Source organism: Myotis myotis, unplaced genomic scaffold (genome assembly GCF_014108235.1).
Source record: "Myotis myotis isolate mMyoMyo1 unplaced genomic scaffold, mMyoMyo1.p scaffold_m19_p_3, whole genome shotgun sequence".
NCBI lineage: Eukaryota > Metazoa > Chordata > Mammalia > Chiroptera > Vespertilionidae > Myotis > Myotis myotis.
The window spans coordinates 161,600,239-161,617,733 of record NW_023416335.1 but is presented as its reverse complement, the minus strand read 5'-3'; the positions used below and the strand labels follow the sequence as shown (position 1 = coordinate 161,617,733).

The 17,495-nt window shown below is 46.7% G+C and overlaps 1 protein-coding gene across 1 annotated transcript; it reads right to left on the bottom strand.

Annotated features, from left to right (window-relative positions):
- Nucleotides 1–9,827: 9,827 nt before the first annotated feature.
- On the bottom strand, nt 9,828–15,756 carry KRT3 (keratin 3). The gene is made up of 9 exons (XM_036299391.1): nt 15,101–15,756; nt 13,899–14,119; nt 13,206–13,266; nt 12,741–12,836; nt 12,287–12,451; nt 11,728–11,853; nt 11,191–11,411; nt 10,809–10,843; nt 9,828–10,393 (listed from the first exon to the last, which is right to left on the bottom strand). Exons 1-9 carry the CDS (start codon nt 15,716–15,718, stop codon nt 10,086–10,088), a joined length of 1,851 nt encoding a protein of 616 aa, XP_036155284.1. The 5' UTR covers nt 15,719–15,756; the 3' UTR covers nt 9,828–10,085.
- Between the last annotated feature and the right edge of the window lie 1,739 nt (nt 15,757–17,495).

The window sequence follows — 17,495 nt, the reverse complement described above, 5'->3', positions numbered from 1 at the left end:
TGGCTTAAGCTAAGAAGTGTTGCTCATGGGAAATAAAAGTGGAGATAAAATGTCTGACCCATGAGAAAAGTGAGAGCCATGTACGAAGCAAGCAAGTGTGAGGCTTGGAAAGAAGAAGTAGACATGGACAAGAAGTCTCAGACCAAACCCCTCCACCACCATCCTAGATCAACAGCAGATGATTTCTGGATCAGGAAGCAAGAGAGGAGAGAGTGTGAGCATTCTTTAGTTGGCTGATAGAGTCAGCTCAAAGACCCCATTCATCTTAAGATAAGAGTGCGTGCTGTATCAGAGCTGGTGACCTTAGGATCTCCTGTCCCCTTCACCATCTGGTCTGAGTTAGATGCCCCTCCCTGTTCTCCCACCATACACTGCACTTTTCCCACCATGGCCCTGATTTAATGTATACTTATCTCTTCATTTGTCAGTATCCCTCTTGGCTCTGAGCTCATTGAAGGAGGGAACTGAGTCCTATTCATTCTAAACCTCCAGCTTCTTGCATAGGGTAAACATAACACAAACATGTGGTAACTGGCTGATGACCAGTGTCTAAGAATACAAATATCTATACCCAGGTCCCACCCCAGTCTTATGGAATGAAAATCTCCAGAGAAAGGGCTTGTATGTCTGTATTTTTAACAAGCCCTCCAGGTAATCCCTATGATCAGGGAAGTTTGGGCAACACTGGTCTAGACTATGAGTATTCCAACAGGGCCAGGAAGCGGGGGGAGGAGGGAGGAGGTGAAGGACCCTTGGTGGTAGAATGGGGACACTGACACATTGCTGCTCTAACTTACTACAGCTCAACTGTCCCCATTCTCATGCAATCCACCTCCACACTCAACCATGCCACACATGGCTAGAGCAAATTCTCAGGTTATTATCTACATATGGGACTTCACGAGGTATGACAGGAGTAGAGCAGAATGATTCTAGAATCCCCAGAAATAGGTGGTTGGTATATCTCCAGAATTCCAATCAGATCAGCAGCAAGCACTCTGTCTTTTGGGGATGGTTTCTAGACAGTCTGAGGCAGGGTCTGAAGAACCCCAAGTTAAGCAATTTTAAGTACTCTGTGGCTAATTCTCAATTCTCTGCTCTGCAGTTTGTCTAGAGCCAGCTCCACTACTCACTAGCTCTTTGACCTGAACAAGTTATTTAATTTTTATGTGTCTTGGTTTCCTCAACTATAAAATGGGGGTGACAATAGCATGTACTTTGTGGGGTTGTTATGAGTATTAAACAACTAAATCAATGCTCAGTATTTGGAGACATGGGGGAAGGGAATAACATGTCTGGCCTCAGCTATTCTCAAAACAATTTTGCCTCCTTGAGAAACTCATGAATGGATGGTAGGGAAAGGAAGCTAAGTGTGAGTGGAGAGTAAGAAAACCAAGCTGGGAGAATAGAGAGCAAGACCTCTGCTATGATGGATTTGGGTTGGGTGACCTTGGACTGTGATTTAACACACCGTCTGTTCTGACCTGTCAAATCCCTTCCTATTCACTGGTTGATGATGAGCCTCACTGGAAAGTGAAAGCTCTTTAAAATTTACTAAAAGCCACACAAGAGTAAGGTACCTGTGGTCTAACAGAAAGCCTGTCATCATGGACGTCGGAAGATCTGCGTTCATACCCTTTGTCTACCTCTCTCTGTGGTGACCTTAGACAAGGGCCTTGACTTCTTTGAGCCACTCTTTCCTTATTTGTAAAATGAGGATTCTACCCCACTTGCAGGATTATTTTGATATTTAATTAGTGTCCAGCAGCAAATGTTTGGATTTTTTTAAAACACTATTCATCCAGACAATCCAAGAAGGGGATTCTGTGTTGGGTTCTTCGAGACATTTACTCCACCCATTAATTGAGTGCCAATCTCTCTTGTTGAGGTCTTTATGCATAATCTTTAAAATTCCTTTAAAAGTAGATTAAATGCTCTCCCTAGGAAAAAGGTTGAGCCAGGCTCATCTGAAGCCCCAGGTGAGAGCCCAAAGCAAACAAGGGCAGACATCAGTGTTTCCGACGCCCCTCCCCTCCCTTGGCTGCAGTGCTGAGGCAGCAGTGGCAGCCTCCTAAGTGTGGCTCATCTCTGCCTCCCCAGCATACGGTGGAAAAGAGGGACGGAGAGAAGCGATGGGCAGATCACAAAAACATGGTTTGGGTTGGGTTCTCCTAATCCATGTCTCCAGAGCCTGCCAAAGCATCATCTTATTTAGCCGGTTGGGGTTGTTTTCTTAGCAGTTGACTGAAACTGCTGGAAATATACAGAGTTAGCATCGTTGGCAGCACTTTTCTTACTCACTGCAGGATCTTTTAGAGCAGTGGCGTCTAAATGGTCTGCCTGCTGTCAACAGTCTGAGTTCTAATCACTCACCTGCAGAACCTTCTGTGTGAAGGTAGCCAAGTGGCTAAGCACTCTGGGTCCCTACTTCCTCATCTATAAAATAGGAGCAATTGTCACCAAGCAGAGTTATTTCCTCTAACCAAATTGCTCTCTGGTATTCACTACAGTCAGAATACTTAAGAGTGGTTTGTCATGTAATTGTGAGTGGAGGTATCATCAGACAGTGGCCATTACCTGTAGGTCAAAGTAAGGAGACATCCCTCTCCACCTGGAGCCGAGGATGAAGGGCTGAGAATTCCATGCTCCTTTATGTGTGTGGATTCGCAGATCCAATTTTCTAGGTCATTATTAATCTGTTCTCCAAAAAAAACAAAAAGAAAAATGGACAATCATACTGATTATGCTGTCCCTGGACTAAAAATTACTATTATTTTTCTCCTTTTTATCATGTTAAAATAAAAGCATATCACAACTAAATAATTTTAACAAATGAACTGTAAAAATATATTACATATAGGGCTAGCTCCCATCATAACTAAAGATTGTTAAAAAGTAAGCTAAATCCTTCAGTTACTAAGTCTTAGTTGTTAGCAATAACAATTTATTCTAATTCTGGTCTTCTCTCCAGACTTGGTGAAAATAACTCTTCAACTCACCCTTAAATCCTTATCTGGTACTAGATTCTCTCCTGGGGCTTATCTAGAGCAGAATTCTATGCCCTAAGATTGTCTTGATTAAAAGATTCTGTGGTCAAATAAATTTGGGTAATGAAAATTCTATAGTTTTCTCTTGGGGTTTTAATAAAGCTCATTTACATATTAAATGCCCTGAGAAGTCCTGTAGAAAAGAATCATTTACTTTTACTTGATCAGAGCTTCCCAAACAAACTTAACAATAAAACCATTCTATCTTGACCCCTATTAACATGCAGTTGAGTATACTCAGAGAAACATTGGTCCAACTATCATGTCCAGAGTGGGAATGTGCAGACAGGGCAGTCATGGTTAAGGCATAAGGTCAAGAAGACTTGCTTCATTTCTGTAGAGAAAGCACTTGCCCCAAGTGAAAAAGACAGAGGAAGTCAAGAGCAGACTAAGGCCTCCATGTTGCAGATGCAGAGAGAAGGGCTCTAGGACACTGGAAAATGAAGAAGGTCCCTGAGGACCAGTTCGCCTATCGATGTATATTTCTCACCAGCCATGGATCTTGATGGGTCTTCCCAAAGTCATTGACCTTCCTTCAGGGAGCACCATGGGAAAGGGGCCTCCTCCATTTTCATTGGTATGCTGGATTTTCTGGAACTCAAATGACAACACCTCCTCCTTCTCTTTCCTTGCAACTTGGAAGAGTGGAAAACATAGAGTCCTTGGAGTTAGGCCTGTGTTCAAAGCTCAGCCTCTCCACTTTTCAGTTACATGGCCTCCAGGAAATTTTTTTTTACCCTCAGGCCTGAGTTTTCTGGTCTGTAAATTGGGATTAGCATAGTCTCCTCATCAGGCAGCAGAGGACTACAGGAGGTAGTGTTAGAAAGCCCTTACACAGGGCAGTGCTCAGCACTTAGCAGCCCTTGTGATGATAATGGTAATGCGAGGTAAAAAGCCCTTCTAGAATTTGTCAGTTTGGAGGCTGCAGGGGAGGAAAGAGTTCTAAGGGGTAGCCCTGTTTAAGGCCAATGCAGAACTGAAGTCTGGTTTCTGCATAAAATTGTAAGGAATCACAGCTTCTGAATTGAGAGTTACATAAAAGCCATTCTCTCCTGCCTGGCCAGGCCAGTTTCCCACTGTGGGCTCGTCAGTAATGCAAGCCATCAATCAATCAAATATTTATTGAGCTACTGCATACTTCCCAGAATTATGGGGATTAGGACTTAGTGAACATAATTTCCTCCTTCAAATCCTTGCTTCTTTCACCTGTCTGTGAAAAAATGTGTAAAAATGGCTGACATTGAGTGCCTGCCATTTACCAGGCATTGAATTAGTATCATTTCTAATTGTCATAAAAACTGCAACGTCGGGACTTTTATTCCCACTTTACAAATAAGGACAAGTTTAGTGAGGTTTATTAAGTTTCCCCAAATCAATCTGCTGACTGAGCTGAGATTTTAATCAAATTATCCAACTCCAAAGCCTGTCATAAACTCATGGATCATTTTTATCTATGTGGGCTTCTGCAAGTCAAAGCATATCATCCAAGAGTGAGGAGTCCACTTTGACATTTAAAGAGTCCACCCATAGAATATGGTGGACAGATGGGCCTTGAAGCATCAACTGTGTTGCTGAAAGAGGTTTAAACCTACGAATTCTTTTTTGGCATCAAAGAGAAACACCTATCATTATCAAGGTATTTCCCCGATCAATCTCTCTGACTTCTCTGCTGGAGAATTCTCCGGAGTTGATGGTGGCCCACCCATCCTCACAGGGCCTCAGCTGGAGAAACTTCTCCTGCTAATATAGGAACTTCAAGATTGGTTTCTGGCTCCTCAAGATTCTAGCGAACTGTTAGCACCATGTGCCAGAGCTGGTACAAGAGGGCATCCAAGGGGTGAAGAAGAAGTCAGCCAGCCCCGTTCAGCAGCATAACACAGTGGTTACAGTGTAAGCTTTGGATGTGAGGCCCAGATCTGACACTTCCTTTCTAATGCCAGACATGTTAATGGTACCCTGCCTCTAAGCTCCAGTTTCCTCATCTGGAAAATGAGGATAATTACCACCTGTCTCCTATGGTGATTGTGTGGATTAAATGCAATGACGTGCAAAATGTCCAGTGTATGACTTGCACCATTAAGAACCGAAAAAATGTTAGTTGCTTAATCATGTTGTTAAATGTCAGGAAAGCAATTGTATTTAAGTCTCCCCTGTCCTTTTCAAATATCTCATTAGCTCAGTGACATTCAGAGTGTCTAGTATGTGCCAAGCACTGTGCTGGACATTGAGAGGCACAAAGATGAAGAAGGCACATCAGTCACTTCCATTCTAGTATGGAGAGCAGACACTGAAACTAGTTATTTTAATATAATTTAGTGAGTGATACAAAGAGGCTAACAGAGGGCAATGGGAACACCAACAGACATTCAGTGTCATGTGGAAGGTCCAGGAAAGCTTTCAAGAGGCAATGCCTGAGTGATCGTCAATGAGAAATCAGGGCTAATCAAAAAACCTGAAGGTAGAATGAGTACTCCTGGCCAGGGGAACAGTTTATCAAAGGTAGAGAGGCATCAACTAGCCGGGTTCACACCAGTTTTGCAGGCTCAAGTCTTGAAAGTACTCCCGTAAGGCCACATGTTCACCTGGCTTGTTTCCTATGTCTTTGCCCAGAATAAACGGACTTTTCCACTTTAAAACAAACAAATTTCTAAATGTGTATGCGTCCCTCAAATTCAGAATGGTTTCTATTCAGCTCAGTTATAACCAATATCACAGCCACAGTCCTTGCCTAAAGAGAGGGGCAAAGGAAATGACCTCTTGCTTGGGTGCAGGGTTTCCTAACAAGCTCTATTAACATTTGAGACTGGGGAATTCTTTGTGGTGGGACCTGTTCTGTGCATTGTAAGATGTTTAGTAGCAATGAGGCCTCTACCTCTAGATGCCAGTGGCACTCCTCTATTTGTGACAGCCAAAACTGTCACCAGACATTGCCATATGTTCCCTGGGGGAGTGGAATGGCCTCACTGAGAATCACTGCTTTATTGCCACCTAGAGCTATCCTTCCTTGCACCATCTTCTCTAGCAGTTGATGAAGCTGTCACCATTTGGTGATGTCACCATTTGGTGATGTCACCATGGATTCCAAGAGTATCAGACTGCTCCCACTATATCCCTATCAGTGGTTAGGATAACCAATTAGCCTTTAGCCTAGGTGGAAGTGTTGGTGGTGATTATATTGATTTTAGGCACAAAATAGATGTGTAGTAAGCAGATTGAATGCCAGAGGGGCTTGTACAGGATATAGATAAAATAAGTGAAGGAGGTGTTTGGAGTTTTTTTCAGTCATCCCAAGATTGTTGCAAGGTGTCCACATTCCTAGTCTCGGCTGCAGAGAGAGAATGTATTTTGGCTAAGGTGCTGAGAAGGCAGAGAGAAGGGGCAGCCCAAATCCCACAAGATGAGATTTCTGGTGATTGGCTAACAAAAACTCCACCCTGCCCTAGACAAAACAGAGAAGGGTCATATAGAGATTTACCTACAAATTACCCAAAACTGTATAGTCAAACTTCGATCATCAACAGTTGTGGCTGGATTATCCATAGGCAGATTCTTGTGAGAAACAATCCCCTAATTTTCTTAACTGAGTCTTTTATGACTGTGTCACCATCACTGTTGATACTTGCTCTGGCCTATAGTGTAGCCTGCATCCCAGAAGGAAATAACCTGAATCTTAAAACACATCTAGGTCTCCTTAACATCAAAGGATGGGTGAACCCGTGCGTCAACAAGCTCATAGAACAGGAAGGTGCTGTTTTTAGTGTTCTTACCAATTGGGGGAGGGGGCTCAAGAGGGGAGTGGCAGAGAGGAGCAAATGGGGGTAGGAATAGGGGGATATAAATTGTGCCCTCTGTGTCATCACAAGAAGATGTATCACTCCACACCCAAGGATGAGAGATGTGGAACAAAACAGAGAGAGGCAAAAGGCCAATGGCCCCAAATCTCAGACTAGGGCCCAGGCATACAAGTCAGCATTATTCAACAACCTCAGTAAAAAAAAAAAAAAAAAATGCTTCATAGGATAGGACAAGAATGGACAACACAGCACCAACTTGTACCCTACTCAAAGAATGAAAAGTCTAGACAAGTACAAGAAAGCAAACCCAAGCCCAGAAGCTAAAGAGCACTTGAAAAGCTGACATACAAAGAAATTCTGTAAATGCTGAGGTAAAAGGAAGAGAGAGCACTCAGAACCAGGTAAAGTTCCCTGGAGGTGTTTCAGCCTGAATTAGAAATGGTCAGGGCTGGGCTGAGAATACCCAGCCAAACATGGAATTAATTCCTTCAGTCTCAGCTTCTGGAATCAAGTTCACCTGCCTGGCCATTCTTCTGGCCTGATAACTCCTCCTAGAAATAGCCCTCTCCATGTGCCATTCCTCTTGAGCCAGGCTACCTCTGGCTATTCTCTCCTTTGAGAAGTTGCATGGATTCCCCACTGTCACTAGAGGGCTACTTAAGTAGTGGGGGGAGAGGAGGAGTCACTCATAAATCCCCACAGAATGAACAGGGGCCAGTAGGCATTGGTTAGAGTACAGGGAGGAGCAGCAAAAATGAGTTTGAATATGTGCCTTGAGATGAGTGGGCAGTGTCCCAAGGAAGACTGGGCCTGTTCTGGGTTTCCTTTGGAACCCATTTAGAAACCCTTGACCTCTTAGGTGGAGGCATTTTAGAAAACCCAGACCAAGCTCTATTACCTGGCTGGCTGTCTCCTCTCCCTCACTCTAAATTCTGGGCTTCCTTGGAGCTCAGCCTGGGTACTCTGCTCTTCCCTTTCTGGGAGAGCTCACAAGTTCCATGTCTTTAGGAACCACCTTAGCTATCCTCACACTGATGATGTCCAAATGTGAGCCGCCAGACCTGACCAGCCTTCCTTATGAATCCACACTCACATCTCCAACTGTAGTCTAAGTATCTCCATTTGCTGTCTCTTGAGAAGCTCAAAGCAAGGTCCTGGGTTCCTTCTCAGACACATCCCACCTCCTCTTACCTCAGTAGATGGAATCACCAACCCCCCACTTGCTCTCACTGGGAAACTGGCATCCTGGTTAAATCTTCCCTCTCCTATACACCCTCACCCCCAGCATCCAATTCATTAACAAGTCCTGTCATTTCTCCAATTCAGCCCCTGGTTTCTTTTTTTCATATACTCAATCACAACTTAAAGTTATTTTATTCATTTCGTTGTTGTTGGGCTCTCTCACTGAAATGAGAGCTGGAGGTGAAATCTTACTTTTGCTCACCAGTGCATCTCCATTTAGCCCAGTGCCAGCAAGTGAACACTTAATGAATGGTGGTTGAAGGAAGGAACTTGTTAATAATGACTTCATCCAGGGTGACATAACTATCCCATAGTTGGCCCAGCACATTCCTGTAGGACCAATTCTCTGAGCTGGGGCAGGCATTAACTCTCCCCACTTATCTCTCCTTGTCCACAGAGCAATACCAGCCAGAAAAGGCAACAACTCCTAAATCCCATCTTCTTCAAAAAGCCTTTCTGGGGATCAGAATGGAACTGTCACTGACGGGACTGCTCTGCCAAACATGGACATGGGATTTCGACCCGGATTTCTTGCAGCCTCCATTAATGGTTTTCTTTGCTTATTTAATTGTCATTCTTCTTCTCTGAGATAAATTCAGCTTTGGCCTAAGATGGAAGCATTGCTTCCCTGTCCTGGCTGACTAAGCATTTCTACTTTATCACCTGCATGTTCTGTGGGCCCCCAGGCAACCAGCCAAGCAAGAAGGGCAGCAACATAGCCTCAGAAACAGTGTGGGAGGTGGAAGGAGCTCTGGACTCTGATACTTGGGTGTACCTTGGCTCACACCATCAGATGCTTGAAGAGCCTAAGCAAGCCACTCCACCTTTCGGAGCCTCAGTCTTCTTGCTCACAAATGAAGTTTTTGGCTTCCTTGTGCCTGAGTCTCATCCACCCTTGACCTTCCAAACAGCACTCCCATGCTAACGCTGCATCAGGGCTTCCTGGTGCAGGGGAGACACCAAGAGCTCCCATGGTTGGGCACACACCTGGGAGCCCAGAATACATGCAGACAGTGCTCAGGTGCAGGACATGTTCTGAGAGCGGTTAATAGTTGTTTGCCAGGAAGAGGGTTGGGAGGCCTTTGGAATATGCTGGATTAAAGATAGCTAACAGGTATTCTTTGCTACAGGACTTCTTAGACGTCTAATATGGGCTCCAAAGAGGGAAGATTTAATGGACAGGGAACCTGTTTTGCAGAGCTCCCAACAGACTGGGGTTTTGTGGGTCAGACTTTGAGGTAGCTAGCTCTCAGAAATCCCTGCAACCTGGAGTTCTAGCACCTCACCCTTTCCTGGGTGCACTTTTGAGGGAAAGTTTTCAGGATGTCGACTGGAGTGGGGGCAGCACCAAGGAAAGAAATCCACTGTCCCCAAGTCCCTCAGCAAGTCAAGGTCCTCTTCGGTTCCCCCAATGAGAGAAAGCAAGGATGATATGGATATGGATGTCTGCATGATACAGCCTTCCCCCTTTGAACTGTGAGGCCACAGGGCCTCCTGGAGTATGCCCCTGCCCTCCCCCCTGATCAAAGAATAAATGAGTCAGATATTGCCCATTTGGATCCCATGTAATGGACAGTGGGGACCAACTGCCTTGGTTTGGTGCACACAGCCCACCCTGGGAGAGAATGGAGAAGTCAGTCCAGGGGGGGAGAAAGGCCTACAGAGAGGACTCAGAGACCAGAAGTGAAACACAATGCACTTTATTGGTGACAGAACAGATGGGTAGAGGAGCCTGTGTGTTAGACACATCAGAATTGTGGGGACCATTCCACCCAGGGAGGGGACCCCAAGGGCAACAAAAGGTGGCAGCTAAGGCCACACCTGGACAATTGCATGCACAGACTGGAGCCAGAGAGTGAAATTCCTTGGCTGCAGTTGGCCAGGGATCTAGATGGAGGAGCATGAGGCCCCAGTCTTCTAAATCCAAAGAGCAGCTGTCTGTTGTAGGGGAGGAGCTGATGGGGACTAGAGGCGCTCTAGCGATGGTGCCCATGCTCATTATTTATTTGGAGCAGCGCTGGGAGGACTGGGAGAACTTGACGCTGCCACCCCGGTTGCTGCCAGAGCTGAAACCTCCTCCACTGACCCCACAGCGACCCCCAGAGCCAGAGCCAAAGCTGCTGCCGCCTCCAAAGCCACTGCCTCCACCGAATCCACTGCCTCCTCCGAATCCACTGCCACTTCCAAAGCCACTGCTTCCACCGAATCCGCTGCTTCCACCGAATCCACTGCCTGCTCCCCCACCTACACCGAAGCCACCGCCAAAACCGCCTGCAGAGGCCGAGGTCGTGTTGCTGCTGCTGACCACGGCTGCAGGGGAGAGGACAGTACAGGGATCAGCGCCCAGGACACTATTATAATTAATGATCTCCTGGGCTCAAGATTATTGATCATTGTAATACATTCTAATGTCATAGATGTTCAGCCCCATAGTTTTAAAACATCATGAGTTGTCCTGTGGTTCCTTCTGCATTCGATCAACTCTTGACACCCTTGGAGATTAATCATAATTTATCCTCCCATTAACAGGCTCCCTATTGGATATTCCCCATTCTACAGACTTATTGATAGTGCCCTGGACCCAGAACAATAACAAAATCATATCTGTTGCCCCTTCCACCATCTCCAACTTCCATAGAAATATTTTAATTAGTTGCTACTGCCCTGTATTATTACTAATATTTCAGCATCAGCTCTCATTATCAGGGTTACTTTGGCTACTTACAGATGCTGACAGCATTCTGGCACTCTCCAGACATCCTGATGAAAAAGCAAGAGAAAATTCCACCATCACAAAGCAAATTTCCAACAAGTCCATGAATGAAGGTGATGAATAACACAACTGGAACTGAATTCAGAAGCCTAGCAGATCAGTCCCCTTTTTCCACCCTTCTATGGGCCTCAACAAAGAGACCCTATACACATCAATTACACATGTGCTTTGACTAACCTTGGTGAGAGTGGGCTAGTAACCACAAGTGCTTCTCTGCAAGGCGTGTGGAAGGTGGGGGTGGGGGGCTCTCTCTACACAGCAGTCCTTCATCTCCATATACTTGGTCACTTATCTACCCTCAGCAGGATCAGGGGAGTTGGAATTGGAGACCCACCTGCACTCCTCGCCCTCCAGCAGCTTGCGGTAGGTGGCAATCTCCACGTCCAGGGCCAGCTTGACATTCATCAACTCCTGGTAGTCACGCAGCAGCCGGGCCATGTCATCCTTGGCCTGCTGTAGGGCAGCCTGCAGCTCTTGAAGCTTGGCATTGGCATCCTTGAGAGCCATTTCCCCGCGCTGCTCAGCTTCCGAGATTGCTGCCTGAAGGTTGGCATTCTGGGAAAGAAGAGGGTAGGAGAAGTGATGAGCCTAGTAGGAGAGTCCCAGATAATCTATTCTCTGAGTCTTAGAATAGATTATCCTAGAGCAAATGTTAAAGTCAGGCAACATCATCTCTTCGCTAGCCCTTCTATCTTGTATTCATCCATGGAGATATTTCTCTTGTGGATTGCCAGCCATCTAGACTGGCTTGCTGTTTGAACTCCCTAGAAGCCACTGCTGCCCAGAAGTCCATTTCAAACTGTGAATCCTGATATTCTAGCCCACACCCCTCATCAGTCATCCCAGGCGCTAGCATTCATCACCATCCCACCTGCTTCTTGACGTTCTCAATCTCGGCCCGCAGCCTCTGGATCATCCTGTTGAGCTCCATGATCTCACTCTTGGTGCTCTTCAGGTCATCCCCGTGTCTGCCAGCTGTGGTCTGCAGTTCTCCCAACTGGAGAACAGAATGGAAAAGAAGGTGTTCATGCAGTTTTGCCTGATTTGTTTCTCTATTTCTAAACCCACCAACCTTGAGGTGCTTAGTAAGCATTTGTTAAAATGACATTGAGTTATGTTTCAGCAGAGACATCTCTGAGGCAGCAGGGAAAAGAACATCTGGTTTGTCATAAGAGAAGGTTCTTCTATCCTGCAGTCCTTGAGCAGGCTAGAGTCAGTCCCATGTGTCATGGCAGGGGACAGTGAAACCACCTCTCCCAGGGGCAGCACTTTCTAGAAGCTAAACAACCAACCATTAGAGGGATGTCTTCAGAGAGTAGAACCAAGAGAGATCTACCCAGTGACACTGGGGACTCATCACCCAGCATCCCCTCGGGCCTCAGACTCCCTGAGGCCCTCAATGGATCCTCTGAGAGGTGCCCAGCTCCCACCTTGGTCTGGTACAGGGCCTCAGCCTCGGCCTTGCTCCTCTGGGCAATCTCCTCATACTGGGCCTTGACTTCAGCAATGATGCTGTCCAGGTCCAGGCAGCGGTTGTTGTCCATGGACAAAACCACAGAAGTGTCACTGACGTGGCTCTGCATCTGGGACAGCTCCTGCCAACACAGAGAGATATGCTCACTCTCGGGCCTCTATAACAAGAGGCCCAGAGAGACTCTTGATTAACAATCCCATTCACTGACTCAGCTCTGAATGTGTACCAGCCCCATCATGTTCCCTAGTCCCTCAGAAAACCCCATGTCTGCAGCCCATCCTGCAGAACCCTAACAAGAAACTTTATTTCTAAGCTCAGTCTTTCCAGGATTTAATACTAAATGTCTGAGCCTCAAATCTGTAAACATGTCACCCTCCTTCTCTCTCCCTCTTAGTAAGAAACATCTTTACCATATCATAGAGGGTCCTTAGGAAGTTGATCTCATCCATTAAGGCATCCACTTTGGCCTGAAGCTCTACCTTGTTCATGTAGGTGACATCCACATCCTGAGAAAGAAAGAAGCATGGAGGCCTTATTCTCCCAAGGACCAAACAGCAAACCATGATCACAGCAAGAAAGAATCAGGAGGACCAAGGCTGGTGATTGATTGGTCCTTGTCTGAGGCTGGTCTCCACATAAAGAAATGATTCACATCTCACTGGGGAGGTTTAAGTTCAACCCTATTCAAAAACTAAAAACAAATGAACTGAATCACTGAGGGATCTTTCCAGACTAGTATGAACCTGGTTTCTTTCTCTTTTTTTCTCCAACTGTCTGAACTTGGTGGCTCCGTAGCAATGGAATAAGGAGATTCCCTCCAAAGCAGCCAGAAATCTGCACCTACAAGCCCCAGGAACTTCACACACAGCCCTTACCTTCTTTAGGGTCACAAATTCATTCTCAGCAGCTGTACGCTTATTGATTTCATCCTCATATCTGTAAGAGTTAAAAAGAAATAACTGAGGCTGGATTTTGAGATAGTCATAAACACCGCTATTCTCTGAAGCTCTCCCAACCCACTTAGATGAACATATCCTTCTTACTACCTCCCTATTAGTTAGGAAAGGTGGACAAGGAAACTGAAATGAGCTCTTCCTGGACACAGAGGTAATGACCCTTCGGTGTTCCCAGGGATTTCGTGACTCTATCATAACTTCCAAAAATGCACTGCACTCTGCAAAAATCATTCAATTTGTCCATGCATACTATCTCAGTTTTAACACTATAAGTCCCTTGTCCTGGGCAAACCAAGATGGTTGGTCAATACACTATGAGTTGTCCCAGCATCCTCCAGATCCTAGAACCAGGATCTTCCCCAACCTGGCTCCTGAAGAAGTGCTCTCTCAACTCTACACTCATCCTGCTTGCCACAATTTCATTTGTAAAGGACTATCCTTAAGGAAGGAAGGTGAAAAGGGAACCTAATGAACCAAGCTACCCACTATGACAATAAGGAGAGGAAAATAGACTGATACCACTGGCCAGCAGACAGGAGGAATGCAGTAAGGGCTGGGACTCTGAGACAGGTTGGCCCATCGCATCTGCCCACTCCTGCTCCTGTCACTCACTTCTTCTTGAAGTCCTCCACCAGGTCCTGCATGTTCCTTAGCTCTGAGTCCAGGCGGCCTCTCTCTCCCAGGATGCTGTCCAGGTAGCTTCGCTGGGAGCTGATATAGTTCTCAAAAAGGGGTTCAAGGTTGTTGGTGCCTGTGATGGAATTGGTGCCCTGCTGTTGGAGCAAGTTCCACTTGGTCTCCAGAACCTTGTTCTGTTGCTCCAGGAACCGTACCTGCAATGCATTGAGGAAAACATCAGGCAAAGGATCAGAGGGGCCTTGGCTCATGTAAGACAGGTGTCTGTATCTGCCCATATCCCAGCACAAAGGCCTAGAAAGGACATGAAGATAGGCTTCTACTGTAGCTGGAGAGGATATGGTCAGACAGTCCCATCAGTCAGGCTACTAAGGATGCAGCATGGTTTGGAAAGTTACAGAAGGAGGAAAGGTGGACAAGGAAACTGAAATGAGCTCTTCCTGGACATAGAAGTAATGACCCTTCAGTGTTCCCAGGGATTTTGTGGCTCTATCATAACTTCCAAAAATACACTGCACTCTGCAAAACTGTACTTAAACCTTGCAGCATCATTTCCATCTAGGGCTCCATTAACACTCCAGTTTTCAAAGGATGTGAATCACTGGGAACTAATACTGATTGAAATGCCACAACCATCATGACAGGAGAGCGATAGCCAGTGTGAGCTATCCTAGCCTGGAAGTCACTGACTATCCCTCTCTTTCTAAAAGGTTGATTAGGGGTGCAGATGAGATTGTCAGCTTCTCTGAAGCCCTTGGGACTAAGGTTCCATGTAAGCCTCTTTAATCCCTTCTCTTGGGCACCCACCTCCTTTGCCTGGCACAGAGACATAGAGGGAATGGGTCCTCTGGAAAGCCTCAGAGAACAGCTTATGTTTTAAAAGCCCCCAGTTCTGTGTCAGACCTTTCCTTGCCAGTGGTCAATGCCCTGGCCATGAGCAGAGAGTCAGATAAGCAGGACTTGGGGATGTCTGGGTCCAAATAGAGGACCACTATCTTTCCTACTCACATGTTCATGTGGATAAACTTATTGGCTCTACACATGTTCACAGACCCTAGAATGTTGCCTAACCCCACCCTCTCAGCCTCACCCATCCAGAATTTATCCTAAACACTGTGTCTAAATGTCATACTCAAAGTTCTCAGCCTAGAAATGGGGTCCAGTCAGAGTTTCATCACCTTGTCGATAAAGGAGGCAAACTTGTTGTTGAGGGTCTTGATCTGCTCCCGCTCCTGGGCCTTGACCTGCCCAATCTGAGGGTCGATCTCCACATTGAGGGGCTGCAGAAGACTCTGGTTGACAGTCACTTCCTGGATTCCCCCAGGAAAGCCACCAGGGCCAAAACCACCAGGACCACCAAAGCCACCAGGGCCACCAAAGCCACCAGCTCCACCAAAGCCACCAGCTCCTCCAAAGCCACCAGCCCCTCCAAAACCACCAGCCCCTCCAAAGCCACCAGCTCCTCCAAAGCCACCTCCCATCCCTCTGCCACCACCAAAGCCACCTCCATAGCCACCTCCAAAGCCACTGCCACAGCTGCTACGCCCTCCCCCAAAGCCACCAGTCCGGGAACCACCAGCCACACTGATGGAGATGCTCTTGTTGCCACCCAGGTTGTAGAGGCTGCGGCTGCCAAAGCCACCTGCCCCGCTTCGGAACCCACAGGCTCCTCCACTGGCTCCCCCTGAACGGGCCACACAGCTCATCCTGCTGCTGCCTCCAGAGACCACAGCAGAGCGGCCAGAGAAGCCCTGGTTCCCGCCGCTAAAGGATTTCTTGCAGACTTGTCTGTTCATGGTGAGAAGACTTGGTGAAGGAAGAGTTCTAGAGTGCAGCAGGGAAGCCTAGAGTCAGAGGAAGAGGGAAGAACACTGAAGACCTCTGCAAGATAAATCCCTTTATATACAGCTAAGAGGTTGCTGGGCTCAAATGAAAGAGAGATAATTAATCCCAAATAGTCATGGGTTGGGTTTGCCTCCAAGGCAATAAGTTTGTTCCAGGTTGTTAAACACACCTTGAAAATCATCTGAGATGGTAAAAGTGCTAAGGTGGCAGGCTTACCTGGCAGGGGGTGGTGTCTGGCGTTGCCCCATGCTTGGGCCTGGCCACCTCCTAGCTTTGTCTTTCAGGACCCAAAGGCACGCTCATCCGCATCAGGTGCCCTTAGCCCTACCAGAACTGGGCTCAGCTCTGGAAAGGATGGCGTGGAAGGTGGGTTGGGGAGGTTCTGGTTGTCTGGGTGGTAGATATTGAAGCACAGCCAAGCACTCGGGGGAAATATCTCAATAGAAGGGATGATACATTCCACTCCACCATCAGCGTATGGTCACTGGGTGCCCACTGTGTGCCCAGCTCTGTGCTGGATTGGGGGATGATGTGGTGACCTCTCTGCCTCCCTTCCTGGAAACAAAGCCCAGAACCATCACAAATCTGCCTTCCGGTTCCCGCTCTGTCCCAACCTATAGTTGGGGAGGCAGCAGCATGTGGGTTCATGACTATCTTTAGAGAAAAAGGGCAGTTAATACCTAAGTGCTTTGAAGAGTCATTAGCAAAATTCAACATGCAAAAAATTTATTTGTTTATTTGTTCACTTGTTTTTGAAACCTTACCAGAGAAACTGCACACTATTCCACATCTTGGGGTATCTCTAAGGCTTCCTTTCTTGCTTCCCCCATTTTTGGCGCTTCTCTGGTTTCAGTCCAAGTCCCAAAAAACTGGAAATTCAAACATCAATTCTACCATCACTTCAACAAATTTGACAGATTACCTAACTTGTACCAGCTACTGGAGACTCCTTCATGAATAAGGCACGCAGGGCCCCTGTAGGATCATTCTCTGGTGGAGGGGCCTCGCTATCTAGACTCACCCACCAGCCTCAGAAGGACAGACCTGGCAGAGCTGGCAGCACCACCGTAGGTGTCTGACTCCAAAAGCCTGAGAATCTGCCAGCTTGATGTTTTTCAGAGGCTTAGCGACTGGGCTTGGCTTGTACAAGAGGAAAGCCTTCCTGCCCAGCTCTGGAGCCTGCCAGGGCAGCCGCTTGTCTCTCCAGGACAGGTCTTTTTTCCTTCTGTCTGCTGCACACAAGGCCCTGCCAAGGGTGTGGCCTGTGTGGCCTTGGCAGGAGGCTCCACAGAATGGGCAGAAAGGAGAAAAGAACAAGGGATTCTTCAATGCTCACTGGGAAAGGCCGGAGATGGCCCAAGGGCAGAGGAAGTAAAGTGCTCTTCAATGGCCTGGTTCTCCTACCTGTCCTCTCCCTCATTTGTTACCCCCAGGCTAGACAACATTCAAGCCCAAGCATGTCAAACTCGCTGCAGCGGGCCACATGCCAAATAAACAAGGCATGTGGCCTGCCGGCCACGCGTTTGACATGCTTGTTTTCCCAAAATAAGACCATAAACTTTCCAGGAGCTTATGGATCCCTTGGTTTTTAGCACAGTGCTTTGCCAATAATAAATGTTCATAAAGGTTGGTTGAATGCATTAATCAATTGATGAACTAATGAATGAATCGCACCTTTATACTGAATTACAACCAAATAAAACTGCTCGAAAGCTAGTTCAAATCCCA